This window comes from Pieris napi, chromosome 19 (genome assembly GCF_905475465.1).
Source record: "Pieris napi chromosome 19, ilPieNapi1.2, whole genome shotgun sequence".
In the NCBI taxonomy this organism is placed as follows: Eukaryota; Metazoa; Arthropoda; class Insecta; order Lepidoptera; family Pieridae; genus Pieris; species Pieris napi.
Genome location: NC_062252.1, coordinates 4,180,918 through 4,202,752, shown reverse-complemented (window position 1 = coordinate 4,202,752; position 21,835 = coordinate 4,180,918). Strand labels below are relative to the sequence as shown.

At 33.6% G+C, this 21,835-nt stretch overlaps 3 protein-coding genes across 4 annotated transcripts in view; 1 reads left to right on the top strand and 2 right to left on the bottom strand.

The window, feature by feature from the left end:
* Nucleotides 1-845: 845 nt before the first annotated feature.
* LOC125059435 (MORN repeat-containing protein 4 homolog) lies at nt 846-6,648 on the bottom strand. The gene is made up of 4 exons (XM_047663861.1): nt 6,524-6,648; nt 5,593-5,785; nt 2,375-2,484; nt 846-1,875 (listed from the first exon to the last, which is right to left on the bottom strand). Exons 1-4 carry the CDS (start codon nt 6,531-6,533, stop codon nt 1,721-1,723), a joined length of 468 nt encoding a protein of 155 aa, XP_047519817.1. The 5' UTR covers nt 6,534-6,648; the 3' UTR covers nt 846-1,720.
* A 6,549-nt stretch (nt 6,649-13,197) lies between these two features.
* LOC125059073 lies at nt 13,198-16,881 on the bottom strand. The gene has a single exon (XM_047663273.1). The coding sequence runs from the start codon at nt 16,879-16,881 to the stop codon at nt 13,198-13,200; it is 3,684 nt and encodes a 1,227-aa protein (XP_047519229.1).
* Nucleotides 16,882-20,624: 3,743 nt separating this feature from the next.
* LOC125059296 (glycine receptor subunit alpha-4) overlaps nt 20,625-21,835 on the top strand; it is a 44,332-nt gene continuing 43,121 nt past the window's right edge. For both annotated transcript variants that reach the window (XM_047663666.1, XM_047663667.1), the window contains exon 1: nt 20,625-20,755. The gene's annotated coding sequence lies outside the window, so the exon portion shown is untranslated. The remainder of the gene's footprint in view (nt 20,756-21,835) is intronic.

Below are 21,835 nucleotides of genomic sequence, written 5' to 3'. Positions count from 1 at the left end.
CGAGTCATGGCAAATCGCGAAGTGGATACAGGTCGAGTAAGGCGGTCAGTACGATACTAAAACGAACCACGCTGAGCGTCAGCGCTGACGAACTACGTGCTGATCTATGAGCGCTGACGGTGAGCGTGAGACTAAATTCAGCCTTAGTTTTATATATGTCATAATGAAGCATGGCATAGTTGACATTTCAACCATCAAAATTTACCTACCGATATGGTAAAGTCGGAACTATCGATCAATATATTTTTTTGTATTAACACCTGAAACAATGTTCAATCAATGTGCACTCTTACTAATAAGATCTTATCGTACGTATTGGGACATTTGGTATTAGTTACATAAATATAATAATTATATCAGAACTTTAATCACGCCATTTAAAAACGATCGGATAATTTTTTTTTATATAGACGTTTATGAGTAAGGGAAGTGATTAAAACATAATAATATAGTCTCTAAGGCGCTGACCCGACAATATTTTCGTGGTTAGTTTTTAGACAAATATATCTACTTAAAAAGAAGCAATAACGATCTATACGAATAATTTTATATTAGTTATGTAAAGTTGATTTCCTGGGTTTGAAAAGTACGCTCTACAATTCTTGATAGAAACATTTATTAATCGTATATTGAAGTACTTGCCAACGTACGTCGAGCCATCGGGCTTATACTCTTCTATGGATTTATCTATAATATTCAATAAATTCATACAATATAATTTGTATGTCTGAAATATTTTGTTAGATAAATAACAATTATTTATTCAAATTTCCCACATCATACATAATACTATATCTACGGTATACGTTACAAGCTCTTTTATGTGACAATTTAGGTAAACATGAATGTTACAAGAAATAAAAAATAAATACAATAAAATACTAGTAATGTTTGTTGAGCAGAAAAGAAAGTACCAGCAAAACAGCAGATTAGTTATGAAATAGGCACAATTGATTACCGAATATATTCAGCTCCGGATAAAACCTGTTTAATCCGTTGTAATCGCGAATAATTCGAAAGAGAGGTGTCGATGTAGAAATATTGCTACATTAACAAATGTTGGCTTTATTACTGTAATCATTTTGGGGATATTTTTATCTATAATAACCTAGGCATTTGCCTTGTTTTCGGGTGTCATTGAAGCGGCATTTTGGGTTATTGGATCATACTACCAATGAACTGCTAAGAAGCAGAGAATTTCCTCAAAATTTTGGATGACAGCCCCTAGCCTACCATAACATCCAGCCTATGTACCTCTTCACAGAGCTGAGACATAGATGATGCAGACTGAAGCTGGCCTAGTTCAAGCATCAAGAAGATTCATCAAAAAGCCAACTCTGTTGCATTGATCTCTGAATAGTTAGTTTAGTTAATAGCAGTATAACTGGGCCCTGCCATCTCACCACGGGCCTATCATCCTCCCAGCATAGATAGCTTAGTGAGGCACGATATTAATCAAAGAAGCCTGTAGCTCTAAGCGGATGCTAAGCTGGAAGGAATTGAGCTGGCTTAATTAGGCAGCGAAATATTCTCCATATTAAAAAAGGAGTCAATACATGTGCCAAATAAAAATACGAGTACATTGTTTTATGAAGACTTGAAAAACTGACTCAAGGATTCTCGTTACTTTACGATTTCAAATACTTTAGATTAAAAAGATATTTGATCTTGATTCTAATGTTTGTTAATATATCTATCATTCACTATATCATTATTCTGGTTACATTTGTTGGCACTGTGCACGAGCCATGTAGGCTACTTTTTGCGCGCGCTGTACAACTTCTGAACATCTCTTTCTGCGGATCATCTTGCAATCTTGGAAGAAACCCTCGTTCCTCGGGAAACCATTGCTGCCATCACAAAATGTTACCAGACCTAAAATGAAACAAAAGAGTATCAAAATTACTTAAAGCAAGTCATCATTATAATATTTTTTAATTTTGAGTCTTTAGAAAATAAGAAAAATGTTTTAAAGATAAACTCAAAGAAAGTATATCGAATGTAGTTTAAATTACAAACTCTGGTAAGTGTTGCAAGTATAAGTTAGTCTTCGTAATAATAAAAAGTCTGTTCCTTAATATAAAGAGGACATATTTCGTTACGCCTTGGTAAAGTTTAGATTTACGTAATCAAATAAATTAATAAAAAAAGTTTTAATGCTCATCTTCGCCATTCCGCTAGATTAATAGACTATTTCAAATACGTTCGTTACTAACATATACTCGTAGCATGCTTAGTGTAAGTTACCATGTAATTAAAATTAATTAATGTGGGTACATAACAAAAATCAAAATCAACGCACTAAATATTGATTAATATACCGAATGGGCCTTGATTGATGTAATGTTTTATCGAGTGCATTAGTTATTCTTACCAAGTCCCCATACTCGCCCGCCTCTAAACTCTCCTTCAAATTTCATACCATCAGCACGCCAAAATACTCCATGACCATGGAACCAGCCTTGCATGAACTCACCTTCATATCTGCAAATGTAAATTATTATTCTAATTAAAACGTGTTTAACCTAACGCTTGTAAAAGCGTTTTCAAATATGTATAATTCAATAATTTTGCTTTGTTACTACTAAAATTCTTCAGTTGTTTAGCTTGGTTTATCTAGATGACCTGCTGTAGAACAAGAACAATAATGCGGCAACTCTATGGACAGTTTAGACTGTTTCTGCCGTGTGCCACCACTATGTGGAACCAGCTTGAGTTGACCTATCTTACTAACGAACTGAAGATATACCCTAGTTACTAAAAATAATAAAGTTTATTAAAGGGAAACTTTTTTTTTTAAATTTCTTCAACGAGTTAAACCAAGTCAGTATAAAATTAAGCTGGATTATTCCTCTGATATTTGAACAACCGTAAAGATTAGTAAAAATTATTTACATACTAAACACAGTTTTATTGCTTAATTAATTCACGCATAGTTTTAACAGAAGCGCAGCTGCGGTAAAGCTTTGTGGAAAGCATCGGTACTTGCTAAAATTCGAAATATGTTCGCATCATATTAATGCCGCGCTTGTGCTTTGGTAGTACGTTAATTCTAGTATAAGAGAAAATATAAACGATCTCGTAAACATGAGCCTGTAAATCGCTGGCATGGCCTTGACATAAAATGTTGATATCAATACAAAATTATTGGTAGTTTTAAGTTCAGAAAATGGTTTCACCATATCAAGTCATAATCTTTATTTCTCCACAACAATATACAGTCAACGCTTCCAACATACAACAGAAAAGCTGCTTCAATTATTAATAAATAATAGTTAAAAAAAACTAAAAAACACGCTTTTAAAGCACATCAAACTAATCTATAGTGGCACAGAGCGCCCCACGCTTTTTCACAATAATACCAGTATTTTTTTATCATTACCATTTTCAGCCTAAATTAGGAATTATTTTTCACTTTTTAGTTTGATGTGCTTTAAAAGCGTGTTTTTTAGTTTTTTTAAACTATTATTAATTTTTTATTTTTTAGTTTATTTTTTTTTATTTTTTTTTTTCGGATTATTGCATTGTCATCGATCTTTGACAGGTGCGCAAAATTTGAATAAAATCTGTCCGTTTAAAGTGGGTCAAAATCGAGTCCGAAGGAGTCGGTTACATACATACATACATACATACAGGTGAAGCTAATATAAAGCGTGTAAAAAACGGCTTCTTGGATATATCACGTAAAAAATTCAATTTCTAAATTCAATTACTTATTTGAGACTATACAGAAATAGCCCCAAATAAGTAATATTTTTGACAAAGCCTTAAAAATAAGATCACGTTTTAGCACTTTCCAGGTAACTGAACCGCAGCGTCATCTACTGAGAATTGTGAACTATACCCACCAGATCTCTATATTTAATATTTTTAGAACAAAGTTATTTGTTGCCGGTTATTACAATTTGTAGCAGTAATACTCGTTCAGTATTAATAAATGACTTTGACAGATAATAACCCACGAAACAATGGTAAACGAATATTACTCGTACATTTTAGGAGCAAAATAATGAAGCGTTTTCTGAGTAATAATAATGATTTCCATTCAATATTGTTGATCACCGTTATCTAATGTTAAATTCATTTAAAAATAAACAAATTTTATTTTGTTGTTTGCAAATTTTACTTGTAGAGAGAAAGAATTGAATATGAATCTGATTTATGGATTTGATTGGAAAATTTAAAAAATTCTATGTTATAGGTTATTTTAAAAAATGTGTTTTTCAGAGTATTCTGTATAAATCATGGCTTAAAATAGCGTAAATAAGAATGATTAATTAAAAATAAATAACAAAAATATTGATTAGTATACAACTAAAACGTGACACAAAACGATTTCCTTCCTAATTCTATAAATATATAAAACAAAGTCGTGTTAGTTACACAATTTATAACTCAAAATCGGCTGGACCGATGTTAGTTATCTCTTTTTTGGTGTATTCTTCTCTAATAGCAGAATAAGTAATAAAATATCGGAGAAGTTATTGAATAACAATAAATAAATTATGTAATTAATTTTACGAATGCAAACAGCATGTGGTTCCATCTGTTGACAAAACTACGAACTACTAAAAAAAACGACGGCTAACCTGAGAAAGGGTTTTATGGAGAAAAAAAACTGGAAAAATTGCACGAATAAACCTAAAAACAAGTTTTCTTTTGCTGTAATTGTGAACGAAAGCAGCTTCTATGGGGTAGCATAGCAAAATATCATATGTTGGTATGTACTAAAAAGGTAAGCTAAGTAAAATCATATATAAGGCGGAACAAAGTTCGCGGAGGCAGCTAGTAGTATATATAGTACATATATACTCTAAGGAAGGCGAAGTACTATATCTTTCAATTGAATTTTGTGAGGCACTATTATTTGAAGATTTGGGTAATTTGAGGATAATAATTACCACGTTGACCAGAAGACCAGGCTCGTGAAGACACTTATATTCCCCATATTTCTGTATGCAGCTGAAACGTGGGCCTTGCGAGATGTGGAAGAGCAGAAAATAGACGCTCTGGAAATGTGGAGAATGCTTGGGGTTTCGTGGACCGAGTTTCGCACAAACGTCTCGATTCTTCAAGAACTCGGTATTAAACAGCGTCTGTTTTCAACAGTACAATCTCGCATCCTCACATTCTTCGGACACGTATCTCGACGTGGTGATCAGTCCATAGAACGCCTTGTCGTCCAGGGGAAGGTGGAAGTCACTAGACCGCGCGGAAGGTCACCTACGCGTTTGACTGACCAAATCAAGTCTGCCGTAGGAGATTCACTCAATCAGTGCAACAGGATGAGCTCTAATAGGCAACGATGGCGAAACGTCGTGAAGCACATCACATCCTTCTATTACCACTACTTCATAGCGATCACGACCGCTCTGTCAAGAGTGTCCATATAGGAAGAAATTACCACGTAAAGGACTTGACGAACCTGGACGAATCATAGAGACTAATGCGACGCCAACTTGTCTAGAGAAAATTCTTAACAGAATTAAAAATAAGAATGTGTATTGGTTCTATGGTCACTGATAAAATAATCGAAAATGGTTTTTATTATCTTGTCAAACAGCATATTACTTATACCTTATATTAACTTACTTGGCTCCGTCCGGAAACGACATAACGCCAAGGCCTGAGCATAGTCCACTCATCAATGATCCATCGTATCTGGTACCATCAGGTAGGACCAAATGTCCCATACCGTGTTTTTGGCCCTTGGAATTCCATTCCCCTACATACTTCGTGCCGTCTTCATACTTGTACGCGCCAGTTTTGGCAGCACACGGTTCAGCTGAGGATTGAAAGTTATAACTAGTATTAATAATTACTCGTAAGACACAATCATAATATTGAGCCCCAAAAGACGTAGTCACATATACATATTACACACAAAAATTCAAAATTGTTTATTCATTAGGTAACAAAATGTACACTTATGAACGTCAATAAAGAAATACATATTAACACACGTTTAATAAACGGTATTTTTTTCAACGAAGCTAATAATCAAGAAACTCGTAGACGTGCATATCACGAACATATTATCTTATTTTTTAGTTATATTTATATGTATTTGGTTATACTGTTTATTTTGATGTACCTACTTGGTTTTTGTTCCCTTTTTTGATTCTCAAAAGAGTCTGATTACCCACAGCACAGAAATATATTAGTGTGGGGACTTGGGTCTATAAAAAAATGAAGCTATTTATTTAATAAGCCTTTTAATTGACAATGTAAAAAATTATTGTACGATCATAATTTGCAAATATGTATGAAATATGTAAATACCCACATTATCACCTCAAATGATTTTACAGAATAAAATCACTCTTAAATAATTGCTAAAGCCATCTATTTAAATGGAAGATATTCGTATTATTTTTGAATTCATAAAACATGACATCTATGCCTTTCAAAAAGCGAAATGCTGGCTAAAGGTGGCAAATTATTACCAAAATTTAAAATAATACTATAAATCAAAAATTAAAGTTCAATATTTAAGTTCGCATTAAAATAATATAAAACGTACCGTCAATCATGGTTGTGGTAGTCACGGTCCTCAAAGTAAAACTGAAGGGATTCCTCTTTCACCTAATCTAATTTATACTTGTAATCTAATTATACTGAGCCAACCTGAAATTCACACATTAACATTTCGTTCAACTGGCGCTAACTGGTTAATGTATATGTTGTTTCTAGATTTACAAAAAAATATATTCTACATATTTATTTCTCTTCTGTAGAAAAAAAAACTTTTTTTCAACAAGTTCAAAAACGTGAAAAATAGAGACAAAGGTCCTAAAAATATGAGCGAAAAATGTTTTTGAAGAATTTTGGTGCAGGTTAAAAATTGCAATTGTTATTAACAAAATAAGATGAAAAAAGTGATATTTCGTTTTTTGTTAAGAACTCAAAAAATATTAACATTTAAGTAATTTTGAAAACCAACCAAACCAAAACAAAAAACAGGCATAGCTAAATATAAATTGAAAAAAACTATTTTATCAACATTTTTTAGATTTTATATTTTTCAATAATTATAAAAAATATAAAGGACACATCTCTCAGTATCTTTTATATTCATCGAGAAATTATTTTGTAATTTAAATATTGTTTAAACCCGAGTACTAAAACTACGCGCGAATAATTGCAATAAATTTATTTAATAACAATTATTAGCTTAAATCACCACTAAAGTATAATAGTGTTTTGTAGTTGGATGTCGAGTGTTAGTGCATGTTGTTTTATGGCGTAATGCGCTAAGAATCAGTGTGTTAACTATTTTTTTACGAGAAACGGTAATACATCTTTAAGGAAAAACAACGTTAAATTCTTGTTCACCCAAAATTGAAATTTTGAAATAAAATCAGATTCTAAAGGTATAGTACCTTTAGAATCTGATTTTATTTAGATTCAAATGTCATAAACAAACATATTATCTAGTATAAAGCAAATAAACTCTCTTCAATAATATTAAAGAAGCATAAATATCCAATCTATTGAAAACCATCGACAACCATTTACAAATTTATTTTACCGTAAGCTCTTACACATCGGATCACACAATACGCGAATGCCTTTGATGTTTTGCTTTTCCTTTAAAAATACTTTTTGATTTTGGAACTAATTTCTTAATTTCTACTATTATATAATACACCAAAATAACTCCCAACTGCTGGCATACTCCCGTGGTTCATATTTGTGCGTAATTTGGGAGCCTTTTAGGACACTCCAAAAGTTTTATTCATAATTAAAATATTTATTACTAGCTGACCTGGCAAACGTCGTTTTGCCATTTATATCATTTAAAATAAAAAAATAGGGGTTGATCGTAGAGGGGTGAAAATTAGGGGTTGTGTGTATTTTTTAATTCTGTATCATAAAAATTTAAAAAAATATACCTAAAAATTTAAAAACAATTTTTAGGGGGATGAAAAATAGATGTTGTCCTATTCTCAGACATACCCAATATGCACACAAAATTTCATGAGAATCGGTATAGCCGTTTCGGAGGAGTTTAACTATAAACACCGCGACACGAGAATTGTATAAATTAGATATTTATATTTTAAACAAATTAAATAAATAAATTATATTGAAAACAATACGGCCTGATGTTTTTACACGCTTATTGACATGGTTTAATTAGACTGCCCTGATTTGTTATTCCTATATCAAACGCACCCTCAATATAAAACAAGGAAAATTCAACAATTTCCTCGATCTGATAAAAACTTTTTGAGCAACTCCGCTATGTATCGAATATCTTTATAATAACATAACACACTAGAAATTAAAAATCATATTATATAATCTGACATCTTTTGTTTGAATTGCTTTGTTAGTGTAGTAACTCTCATTAATTATAACGAAACCAAGCGTCGTCTTAATTACATACTTTATAATTAGTAAAATTTGTGTTTTCTTTGTTATTTATATAAAAAAATGTAATTTTAGTAAACCTGTTACCTGTTTGAATATTTTTTCATAAATCAGAAATAATAGTAGGGGAGCCCAAGCGGGGATTTCGGGCTTTACTACAGCGTGGCAGATTAATATACAGGGAGATACCTTGTACCCGGTCAAGTATCTCTACCAAATATGAGCTCCATATATATGGCCGCCCGTCAAGGATAACTGGCCAGTTCTAAACATTTTTAGTGTTACCCACGTATCATTTTAACTTGTTTCTTTTTTTGTTTCGGGAAATAAAAAGAGTCGCTTACCGCTGCTTTCACGCTTAGGTCTTTTAAACTGTGCAACATAATTTAATGTGATGTCAATAATATAAATTACTGAAGAGGTATATCTAAAAGTACTAGATGGTATTTCGCGTTCTTTATCCGCGTATGATGCGCTCCCTTGTTTGTCAAATTGAATGTTCAATCCCAATATAAAATATTTTAACCAAGTCAAAATAGTAGTGTTGGTTAACATAACAACAGGCGTATCTATCACTATTCTTCTCTTTGCTAAGTCATTTTTATCAGGCGAAATATTTCATCGCAAATAGTTTTTTTTGTAATTTTGTACATCAATGACAGACAGAATTATACTTAAAAATGGATTATATTATTATTTTCTTACATCACAATAATTTTGGTTACATTAATGAAATAGACCGATAACAAAGAACATCTTTATAAAATCCGAAATTGGATTTTCCTCTCAATGCTTTCAATTGTCATTTAAAAAGTCGTCTACGTTAATAAAAAGTACAACAATAAATGACTCCTATAAGAAGACTTTTTTAGAAAACAGCCGAAACCGATCTCAATTAACTAAGCCGTAATTGTAGCGCAAGTCCACGACACATCCTTATTACTGTAGCACTGTTTATTGTCCATTGCTTAGGTCTTTCCTCAATTACCTAGCGGTACTCTGTCAAAAAAGAGCTGACTCACTAGGATTTACATGAACCTAAACACTATCAAAATTGAATAATAAAATTGCTATGAAAATGAAGAAATGAACATAATTTTTCCAAAATAAAATAAAATAATAAAACTTCATTATTATTAATAAAAGTGTCCATACCTTATTTATCTAAATAACTTGTACAAATTTAAACAGAGTAACAATCATGTCCATTCCATTAAAACATTTAGAATGGTTCAATCTATAGATTATGAAAACTTAATATTACCAAATACTAATTTATAAATTGTTAGTGATACCTTTCAGGAAATTAAACACATTTGAAACAATGAAATACTAGTCACACGATAGTTACCGTCCATCTCAACTACGTTGACAGCTAATCAGAAATTATCTGTCCGCGAGTACCCATACCACTCCAATGCATTCAACAAGTTTATACTGATTTTACTTATTAGAGTATGCGTGAAAAGAGAACTAGCGTGGTAGATATGCGAATTAATATAATATTTTATTAATTTGCTACAGGTCATTTATTCACAAAAATAACATATTAAACTTTTCATATTATATCTATGTTACGATATAATGGTGTAACAATGTTACAAAGTCAAGATTACAAAAAGGTAACTTCGCAATTCTGCGACGTCAAATTCCATGATGGCTTTCATTCTGGTCTAAATCTATGTTCTCTGATTTTTTCTACTTTACTGTTGGAATAACATTATACCAAAATATTATTTCTAAAATATTAAATAATCGCTATGTTTTATAGTAACCTTTACAATAACGAAAATGTTACGCAGTGCAAGAGTTAAAGAAAATATGTATAAAAAAAATTGCTTAATATACATATATATGTAGAAAAAACATACTTCAAATAACACGAATTCAAATCAGTAATAAATGATTGCAAACTTTTACACGGAAATATTTAACAGAACCCTATATATTTTATGAGAGAAACCATGGTGGTTATACTACAAACATATATTTATTTTTGTAACCGACCAAAAAAGCGAAGATTGGTAGACAGCCGTAATCCAAATAAGCTAATTTTTAATTATATATATAATATATAAACCCGTTTAATATGTTTTTATCGTTCAAATAAGGAACGTTTGTTTTTAGTTTAGGGTTTTTAAATGAAATTATTGAAACTCTACAAAGGTATGTTCAAATACGTGAACATTAAACGAGCAATCTAACGCTTCCCGTCACGGCAGTTGAAATGCACATAACTCAAGTTCATGGACGTAGCATTGTTGTCTCGATTCGAGAATACATCGATCAGGTGGCTTACTAATATTGCTTCGGGTTTTTTATTTGAATCATATTGATTCGTACGTTGAAATAAAATTAAGTGATCAAAGGATATTGAATAATACTTTAATTATTAAATTCATTTGTTGTTATTATCGCCCTTCGTTTATATTTGGGAGCGTTCAAGTATTACGTAACTAATTTTTGGAGGGGGCGGGGGGGGGGGCTCCTTTTGTAAAACGTTACGATGCGGGACGGGACGGGGGGGGTGTCAATAATCTCCAAAAATTGCAATAATGGCCTACAGGCTGCATTAACAATAACTTTGTAAATAGCCTAACAATTATATACGAACTTATAAGAAATCTTAAACTTTTAACAAAAGATTTTTCACAATAATACTAGTTCCATCAAAAGTATTAAAAGAAAGGCAGACAGAAGATTCTGATATATTTAGGGTCTGTTTCACAATGTACGGATAAGTTCTACATAAGTTCCAAATTAGCTATTTATTACTTATTGGTAGGATAAACAGTAAACACTATTGTTGCGTTTCACGACTGTCAGATAGCGCTATTCGTCACATAAAGTCCATCATAAGTTATGAGTCCGATGAATATCAAATAGCACAATTCATCTTCCAAATAATTTATGTGTTGCATAGCTATTTGATACTTTATCCATACATTGTGAAACAGACCCTTAGAGTACTCTTAGAGTACTGATTTTAAATAAAAATAAAATGTGAATGACTCAAAAATATTTGACTTTATTTTGGGAAGACATCCGAAAAATATTGAATTTTATTATGGACAAGTAAATACATTAATTTTTTTAGGAAGGATAAAGGATCACTGCTAATTCATAATTAATAAACGCAATGAAACTTCCGATGGTTTTAGGGAATTATTAAACAGATATACTTGTGTAATTTTTTGTCTTTTTCTTTCTTTTGGGCGAGCTAAAAGATCTGAGGTGATCCAATTTCATAACCGTGGCAATGTAGTAAGGTTACGGGGAAATATCTCCGACAGATATACATATAGTTCTTCTGGCGGCCATGTTCCTCAGTCTTATTAGACTACATAAATACCGCAGTCATCAGTGGATGCCGCAGACGGAGGAGCCAATGAAATAAGCGATTGTTACATAAACAAGGTTGGTAACATCAAGACAGCATGCTACTATCGATCCACGGGGCAAGGTCACGCCGCACTCACGGGGTTTTGTCGCCATAGACATGCCATTTATATTATATTTATTTCATACCTTAGTATAGGGTTTAAATGTGAAATTAATATTGTAAGAATACGCCGACAGCGTAATTAGCCCACGCATTTTTCCATACACAAATCGAATAACAAAATATACTAAACTATCTAACGATATCATACATTTAATACGGTCCCTGTAGGAAGCATATTCTCGTTAGATAGTTTGTGCATGCATTTACTCTTATTTATTTATTTACAAAAGCTTGCCAACCCTCGGCACAGTCATAGATTGGTACGTAAGAAAAATAAAATACAAGATTTAATGTACTGCACTTATTGACAAACATAACAAACACGAAGGAAAAATATAGATAGATTCATAAATTATAAAACTACAGGAAAATTTAATTCAAAGTGTGAGTGACACGTGTAAAAAACGTGTTCTCAAGTTGATTATCTTCTAAAGTACCATTAAATAAACATAAAATATAAAGGACAAACAGTATCAAATCAAATCAAATTAAAATCATTTGTTCATTTAAGGAGGGTTTCATTTAAGGAGTTTTCCTGGTAAGGAGACATTATAACGTGTATTGTATATGAATTCAGTACTTTTTGTTTTAGTATGAATTGTATATCGACGGCCACCGAACCGTTCTTTGTGGTACACCATACGTTGTATTAATTTCGGATTATCAAACACATCCTGAGCTACCTCCTGCTCAGCCGACACACCACACAGGACAATGTCTTGTTGTATTCAAGTTTAACAATGCATTTTATAATCAATTTTCGAGTTGAAAAATGTAGGTAATAAGTTTAAGCAGAAGAAGAAAAGTTATATGCACATACAAAACGTCGTAGATAGAATAGAATATATGTTATAGAAAAAATACATTACGTATTTTTTAGATTAATAAAGGTTCGGTTTCTATCGACCTTATGTGTAATTCCGTGAGAAGGGCGCAGTTGTTGTTGAATCATTAGCTACTGATAAAAACTTAAACGCATACTCGCGTATTTCATACGTCCTACATATCCTTACCATTACTAAAATATAGAATATTATTAATTAGTTCATTAATTAGTCATTATAAATTGTCATACAATGAAATCGCTTGTTGTTGGTGACGAGGCGAAGAATTAAAAGACTATTTTCGAAAAAGTGTGCAGCTGCGGAAGCAGTGTCGAGCGACGTGTAGTGTGGTCAGTGACCTCAGGTGAATGAACGAGACGATAGCACACCACACGCTCGCCCGGCCCCCGCCCCCCGCAGTTGCATCACACTATTTATTAACAGACTAAGCAAAGAGCAATTTTATCGTGCACATTCTCCCCCCAGTGCGTCCTACGCACTCTCCGTCAGCAGCACGATGATTTTCTTGGTTGGCCTCTTTAGTACTCCAGCCTTAGTCTGCACCTCGACCACGCGAGTGACGCCATCTTTACCCGGGAAAGTCATCCACCACGAGCACCAGAACTCCCAGCTCTGGAATCTTCCCTCAACCAGCCAGCCGTTGCCACGCCGCCAAATTCGCCCGTGAACCGAAGCAATAATTTGAGTTCTGTGGGATAAGATAATGAACTTTAAAACTCCCCCCGTCATTCTTATTAGGCGCATCCAGGACGAAAATCTGGATGCGTCAGGCAAGCTAGTGATTAGGCGATTTCTTGCACAACTATCGACAACTGACACTCGCTCTTCTCCTGTAGTTTCTTCAGTTAATGCTTCTTCTATTTTCTCCTTAGGCCACGCCTCTTCTAGAGAATATAGGAAATGGGATCTCCGAAACCTTCGATGATCCCTATTGAAATTTCGAGGTATATTTCTAGTGGCATCATCGCCTACCAAACAACCTGGATAACAATGAGGAATGTAAAGTTTCTTGTCCCATGCATGACCGACGCGCCACGATTTTTGTAATATCCCTCTTGCGGGCAAAGTTATCGATGTAATAAGACCCAAGGGGTTAAAAAGAGACATAATAACTCTTAGGAATCCTCGATTAGTGGTTCGCTTGGTCCCTTCGAGTACTTCCAGATTAGCCTTTTTAATATTTAGATTAAAAGTAAGGTGATCATCACTGGTTCTCCAAACTAGACCCAAAGGCTTTTCCAACGGAGCTAATGGGCTATTTCGAAGCTCGACTTCTTTACTTCTATTCTGGAGTTGCGGCTCCATCTCGGCTATAACTTCAGGTTCGTTAGTCGCCCATTTTTGTAAATAAAATTTACTTTGATGGTGCACAAAACTGACTTCTTTTGCTATACGCTTAGCTTCTTCTACAGAATCAAAACTTTGGAGATAATCATCCATGTAGTGATTGCGACAAATTGCATCCGCAGCTTCAGGATACTCCCGTCGATATTCTTCAGCATTTAAATTTTTAATATAAATGGCAGTACAAGGTGAAGACGCTGCGCCAAAAATCACTCTTGTCATACGATACTCTTGAGGTTCATTTTCGCGTCTATCACCTCGCCATAAAAAACGCAATGCATCCCTGTCCTCAGTCCTAATCTTGATTTGAAGAAACATTTCACGAATATCTCCTGACACAGCAATTGGTCTTTGTCGAAAGCGCATCAAAACTCCAGGTAGCGATTGTAACAGATCTGGTCCGGTAAGTAACATGTCATTCAAAGATATCCCATTCGTTTTAGCAGCAGCGTCCAGAACGATTCGCGGTTTCGGTTTTGATGGATTAATCACAGCAAAATGTGGTAGGTACCAAGTGCGGCCAGAACGAGACGAAGGTAAGGCCTCCTCAGCATAGCCACATTCTAAAAGATACTCAATTTGAGCATTATACTCCATCTTCTGCTTAGGGTTTTTATCTAATTTCTTCTCAATCGCTATCAATCTTCTTAAAGCATTCTCTCTATTATCTGGTAACTCCAGTTCGTCTTTGCGCCACAACAACCCCGATTCAAAACGTCCATCAGGAAGACGGTGGCTGTAGCTCTTTAATAATGACAACGCGCGTTCCTCTGGATCATTTTTTTGACGTTTTGGTTCGATTCCTAGTGAATCTATACTTAAAAACTGCTTGAACATATCTTCTAATTTATTTTCATTCTTTTCATCTTCTTCTTCACTATGATTCGCCAGCCTTAATACACTAACTTTTCCAGGACCCTTAGTAGGCCCATGCAATACCCAACCTAATTCCGTTAGTGATGCAACTGGATCTCTGCACCCACCACTTCTTATCTTCCTCGAAATAATCAAATGCCAGTTGTCCTGGCCAATAAGAAGAGTAGGTGTACCTCGATCATATGTTAGATCCTCGGTTATTTCCAGAAGGTGATCACAACCTTCTATCATATCTTCATCCACCGATTGGTGATTAAGATTCAAACTATCTATTGTTCGTGCTTCTATTTTATGCTCCTTATCCGTGTGAACACCATTAATATAGAGACTCACTCTCCTTGAACTGGAAGCCTCAGTACGTGCTCCTGCTACCCCTTCAATAATAAAAGACTCTTCTGGACCTGTAAGTCCAATCTCAGAAGCAACTTCTTTCTCTATAAGAGTGACCGATGACCCCTCATCAAGCAATGCAAATGTAGTCATGGTCCCCTTGGGACCTCTCAATCTTACTGGCACAATCTTCAACAAAGCTCTGCCAACTTTCTGTCGAGTCGCAGCTACAACAGCTGATTTTCCTGCTGGTCCTACTGGCGTCTCTGAGGGAGACGCTGAAAAATGCAGAAGTGAATGATGAGACGCCTTGCAGCCTTCGATCCCACATGGCTTATAGGAGCACCTATGACGATGATTGCGACGTCCTAAACATCTAAAACACAGGTTCAAATCTTTAGCCTTCTCCCATCTACATTTACTCTCCAAATCCATGAACTGTTTACAGTCTTCTATGTGATGTAAATGATGACAGACAGTACATTCATAGCTCAGTTTCTTTGGCGTTATAGACGTTCCAGGTGTTGCAGTAGTAGATACTACATTTGTTACAAACGGTCTTCTTTGTGATGACGAGTGATTAAAATTTTCAACTTGAGCATATCGACTGCAAAGGTCCGCCTCGCGGGAAAAGAAAGAAGATAATTTAACTAAGTCCGCCTCTTCCTCAGGTCGCCCCGCAGCGTAGTCATACCAACGGTACCTCAAAGTCGGTGTCATCTTCTCCACAACAGCTCTCACAGATTCCGGGTTAAACAAGTAGCATTCCTTTTTTAAAGCCTTTATGACTGTTACAATATTGACTATCTTGCTTGAAAAAATACAAATATCACGAGGATTATCAGAAAGTTTAGAAAGTTGTTTAATCTTGTCCATCTCCGTAATAACTAATGCATCAGGTCGTCCAAATCTTGCTTCCAAGAGTGACAAAATCTCTCCAGGCTCCACATCTGCTATAAACAAAGAAATGGCAGCTTCCTTAGCTGCCCCTTTCAGGCTTCTTCTTAACCGCACCAAATTTTCCAATTTAGAGAAATTACTGCTAGTTTCATTATATGCTGCTCTAAATGCTAACCACTCACTACTTGCCCCGTTAAAAATAGGTAATTCGAATAGCGTTTTTGGGCTCTGCATCGCTCGTGCGGCTTCAGTAAGCGCAGATACGAGTGTCTTAATATCGAGCTGCTGATTCGAAGTTGTTTGAGCATCACGATCGTTTGAATCCAACCAATCTCTAACTAAACTATCTCTCTCTCTGAAGCCTTTATTTTCCGCCAAGCTATCCAGCTCACTACCCTGCGCTTCAATAGCCGCTAATTCAGCTTCAGCGAAAGCGGCCTTAGCGCAAGCCTCTTCTATTCTTGCAGCTGCTAATCTTTTTAAAGCTTCTGCCCGCTGCACACTCTTCTTGCTCACCACCGATCGCTTCTCCGAAGGAGCCTTAGGGTATTCGTGTAATGACTTCTCTGATTGATGATGAACGGCTGCCATTGATGCAGGAGCTGGCGCTTGCGGATTTGCTAAGTTATCGTCTTCATGTGTAGGATGTACTGGGGCCGATTCACATTTTACGGCCTGACGTCTGAGCGACCTAGTAATTGGCATGTTTGGGAGAAAAAAAGTAATTAATAAATTTAAAAGAAATCTCAACACTCAACACACACGCCACGCCCAAACGCACAAAAAAATATAACTTTATTCACTACACATAAAAAGTTATTGAAAAGAACTCGTTACTACGAAACGAACACGAAAATAATTTACGTATTACGTACGAACACAACAGCAAAATACTATTATTTATAATTGTAATACCGCACTCGAGCACTATTATTTTATTTTATTTCAATACGCAACGTAAAAATTAAATCACGAAATTATTCACACTGATATTTCATAAACACACACTTTAATATTATATAAATATAACTTAATGTCCATTTAGTTTCACAAAATATACAACGAACCGAACTATTAATTACTCACTAACATTCACTAACGTAGGTACCTAGGTTCACTATTACAAAAAAATAATCAATACCGGTATGAAACAAATAACTATTTCAACAAGTATTTATTTAAATACTTAAAACGAATCGAACGAACAATAATTTTATAGCTATTTATTTCATAACAGTAACTATTTTCACCTCACTAACACTTAAACAGGTATATTTATTACGTACTTCGATGAAACGAAACAAATAACTAATTAACTATTTAAATAATAAAACGAAACGAACAATAATTTTAAATAGCTATTAGATTTTACGAAATACGTAATTTACCTATAAAATAAATCACTGTGCATTCCGCAATAAAAGTACCTAACATATAAGAACCGAGAACAAAGGAAACAAAGGGCGTGCGCGTGATTCACTATAATATTCACTTGCACACAAAACTTCACGATTCAAATCACTTTTATACGATTACACACTTCACTAATTGTCTATAAATGTTCAAAGATCCGGCCGAAGACCAAAATGTTGGTGACGAGGCGAAGAATTAAAAGACTATTTTCGAAAAAGTGTGCAGCTGCGGAAGCAGTGTCGAGCGACGTGTAGTGTGGTCAGTGACCTCAGGTGAATGAACGAGACGATAGCACACCACACGCTCGCCCGGCCCCCGCCCCCCGCAGTTGCATCACACTATTTATTAACAGACTAAGCAAAGAGCAATTTTATCGTGCACACTTGTCATATTTTATAAATCAGAGTTGTCATTGAAAGTTTCATACATGTTTGAATTTCAATTTTTCCTACGAATACCAGTTTTCCTTCCAGACCTTTCGACCTTGTCAGCTCTACTTCGCTGTAACTCTAGCTTTAAGCCCTGGCCTTGAAGAAATAAGTATAATTGATTGACGTTTAGAAATTGCTGCCAAGTCTTTGCCAAAAATATGATTTTAAATAGTTTTTTTTTGTATAAAAAAACTGATATTATTTAAAAAATAGGGTTAATTATACTAGATATGTAAGTGAAAATATTACATAACGTAGGGTTTTCTTACACTTTGGCAAAGGTTAGTAAAATAAAAAGTACGTAATAAATATATGGTATACAACAAATTTAAATATAAAAATGTGATAAAGAACAAAGGCATGTCATATAACTATAATTAGGAAAATAATAGAAATAAAATTGATAGAAAAAATTGTAAGAACCATTTATATATAAAGATAAAAAAATACAATAAAAAAGTAATACATAAAATAGAGAATATGGATAACGTTTTAAAAATAGGTAATCTTGTATTAAATAAATTGGTTACATACTTTACTTTTGGTATACTAAATATATGGTAGCTTTCCTGTCTCCATTCAGGGCCGTCAATGGTCAATGTCGAGGGCCAAGCCAGTGCTGCAAAACAGTTGTATGACACATTTCTAGCGACCTTTCGTTAGGGTTTATAAACCTTTTGACGTATGCGAAAAACTTCCTCGTAATATATGCAATAAAATATTTATGAAGGAATTTTCTGATTGTCGACTAGCCCTGTGGTCGTGCGGTCTAAAACCGTGGGTAAACCGCCATGCCTTAGACATATAAATCGATGGTGTGTGTCGTGCACAGATGTTCGCCTCAAGTAGGTAAACTTTTGAAGGTGAAATCTTAAGAAAAAAATATCAAGGAACAGCAAAAATGTGAGGCCAAGACCAAGGGTTGTAGCACCAATGTTTTTTTTTTAATACGATATTGCCATAGTCGGCGATAATATACAAGCAAAACGAGATACAAGTAGAAAATAAATATGTATGTAAGTAATAATAAAATGTCATGAGTACGATAAATAAATTGATATATGGAATGGTAATGATGTATCACAAATGAAAAAACAACAAATAATTTTCGAGGTATAATAAAATGTTAAACTTATAATCTTTTCTAAAAATTTTATAGAAAAATCTAGTCAATTGTACTTAAAATGTTATTTGAATTTCCCAATGTTTTATGATGCTATTAATAGTGGCATTCGTTTAATAATTATATTATTATTTTTATAATTTGGAAACAACACATACAGAAGAAGAGAGAAGAAATCAACTTGAAATACAAAGGACTCTACTGGCTGCTTGGCAGAAATTCCAAGCTGTCAGTAAATAATAAGCTACTCATCTACGAAATGAAACCAATTTGGACATACGGGATTGAACTATGGGGTTCGGCGTGTGACTCTAACATAAGTATCATACAGAGGGTTCAAAATTACATCTTGAAACAAATATCCAACTGTCCGAGGTTTATAAAAACATCGGAGATTCATGAGCACCTCAAAATCAGGACTGTCAAAGAGGAGAAAAGACCTGGAGTATGAAATACAGAAAAAGGCTAGAAATACATCCTAATAAGCTTGCTACACAACTAACCATACCAGACCTAATAAATGGGCTTAAAAGGTGACAAATCCTAAGCCTTGATTTGATAGACACGGTTGAAAGAGAGGAGCAGTTTCGTTAGAGATTTTCTCACACTCTCAACACATCTGCTCATAGTCTAGTTGACTGATTGCAAGATAAAGACTTATAAAAAAATCTATTTCTAAATCAGTAAAATTTTAAATAACTTTTAACACTTTAATGAAACTTGTAAGTATTAAATACTGAAACTTCACAATTGTTCAGTTCAGAACAAAAACCGATTTGTAAATAAATTTAATTTATAATTTCTATAAGAATAAATAAAATCTCTCAACAATTGTTAACATTTGGATTTTTGCCTAATAAAACATGCTTTTAAGTTTATGTAAAAAAAAAATCAATGGCTAAAATCGTATACCCTTTCCTCGCAGAGCGTATCGGTGTCGCCATTTAGTGAGAAAATCTTCCAGTCCAAAAAAACTAGTTTTCAAATTATTCACATATATATTAGTATAATCTAAAATATTTGTTTACATATAATAAGTCACTTACCTGCTGAGTATGACTTGATACTAGTAAATCAATTTATTAAATATGTTTTATTTAGAGTGTTATTTTAAGCATTGTTAAGCATCTACCTAACAACTCTTATAATTTTAAAAATTATTCAGCTAATGAATTAATTATTTTTAAGTACTTTCAGATTGTTTCAAAAAAGTTTTATTATATTACCCTGTAGAACATTGATGTATATATGACTTGGTATACATAAATAAAATAAATTATTGATCAATTTAAAATCTAGGATATTTGTGTTTAGGAACATATATAATGGCTGGCAATGATCCTAAAAATACTCTATACGTTAAGTTAGTAATGAAATAAATTCATTAAATTTCGCTATGATAAAATATTAAAGGTTGACGAACCCTGGTAAGCCTGGTGGGTCTACTAGCAAACACGCAAGCCGTTCTGCAGCTACTCAGTTAAAAGCGACGCGGCTATACTTCACACGACTTATTGAAATCCTTTGAAATAAAAAAAAGTTTTTTAGTTTTTTTGAAACAAATCAAACCTTGTGAGTGTTCTATTCTGGATTTTTCCATCATGATCGATTGGTGAGAATTTAATTCACATTTAAATTATTTTATTCTATAAAATGAACACCGCGCTAGTTTTATCATGGTTTGTTTCTTATGACAACTGTCATACATCATACAAGTGACAATAAACATTTTTAATTTATTTTTTCTGACACTGAATTTAATAAAATATTATTATAATAACTTGTAATAGTTTATTTTGTTCTCCTAGTCCGAAGTACTAAGTTCGATTCCTGTTTATATATTACATAATACACATCTCTAATGGTTAATTTAAGCAAATTCTAAATGAATTCACATGTTTCTTTATTAATAATATAAAGTGCTTAGCGCAAATCGTTAAAGCTAAAGCTTTTCGTGTCGCTGTCAATCACGTGACACGTCAGATTCCTGAATCCAAATCCAAAAATGACAAAGCAAACAAAGAATAAAACCGTTGCATTTTGGTAAACTAATTAAATTTAACATTTGATCACAATTGCCCATTAATTAAATTATGGCTTATAATTATCATTTTATTCGCTTGGCAAAAAAGGTTAATTTCCTTTATCCAGTGTTCACTGACCATCCGGAACGATGTAGAGTGGACCATTTATGACGTTAATCCACGATCTTCCTCGTTCAATAGGACATAACCATTTGTTTCACTTAACCTTCGCGTGATAATACTGTCCGACTTAAGAGAGTAATATTTCCTAATAACTTGTCAATTTATACAGTCATTGTCGTCTATGACTAGTGACTGGGTTATTAGAAACTACATTAAAAGCTTTTAAATATCTTATTAAACTAATCTCAGCTCTATAGATTAATTCTGTTAATGAAGTAAAAATTATTACACAAAAATTTATTTAAACATAGCGAATTATTCCTGCTATACTGTTTTTGAATATAAAAGTGTAATAATACGGTTCGATCCCCGGCTGAGACATACATTGATGTGATGAGCAGTTGGTGTTGTGCTTAGGTCTTGGGTGTTTAAATATGTATTTATATGTCTATCTATCTATAATATGTATCATGTATGTATATCCGTTGCCTAGTATCCATAACACAAGCTTCACCAGCTTAGCATGGGACTAGGTCAATTGGTGT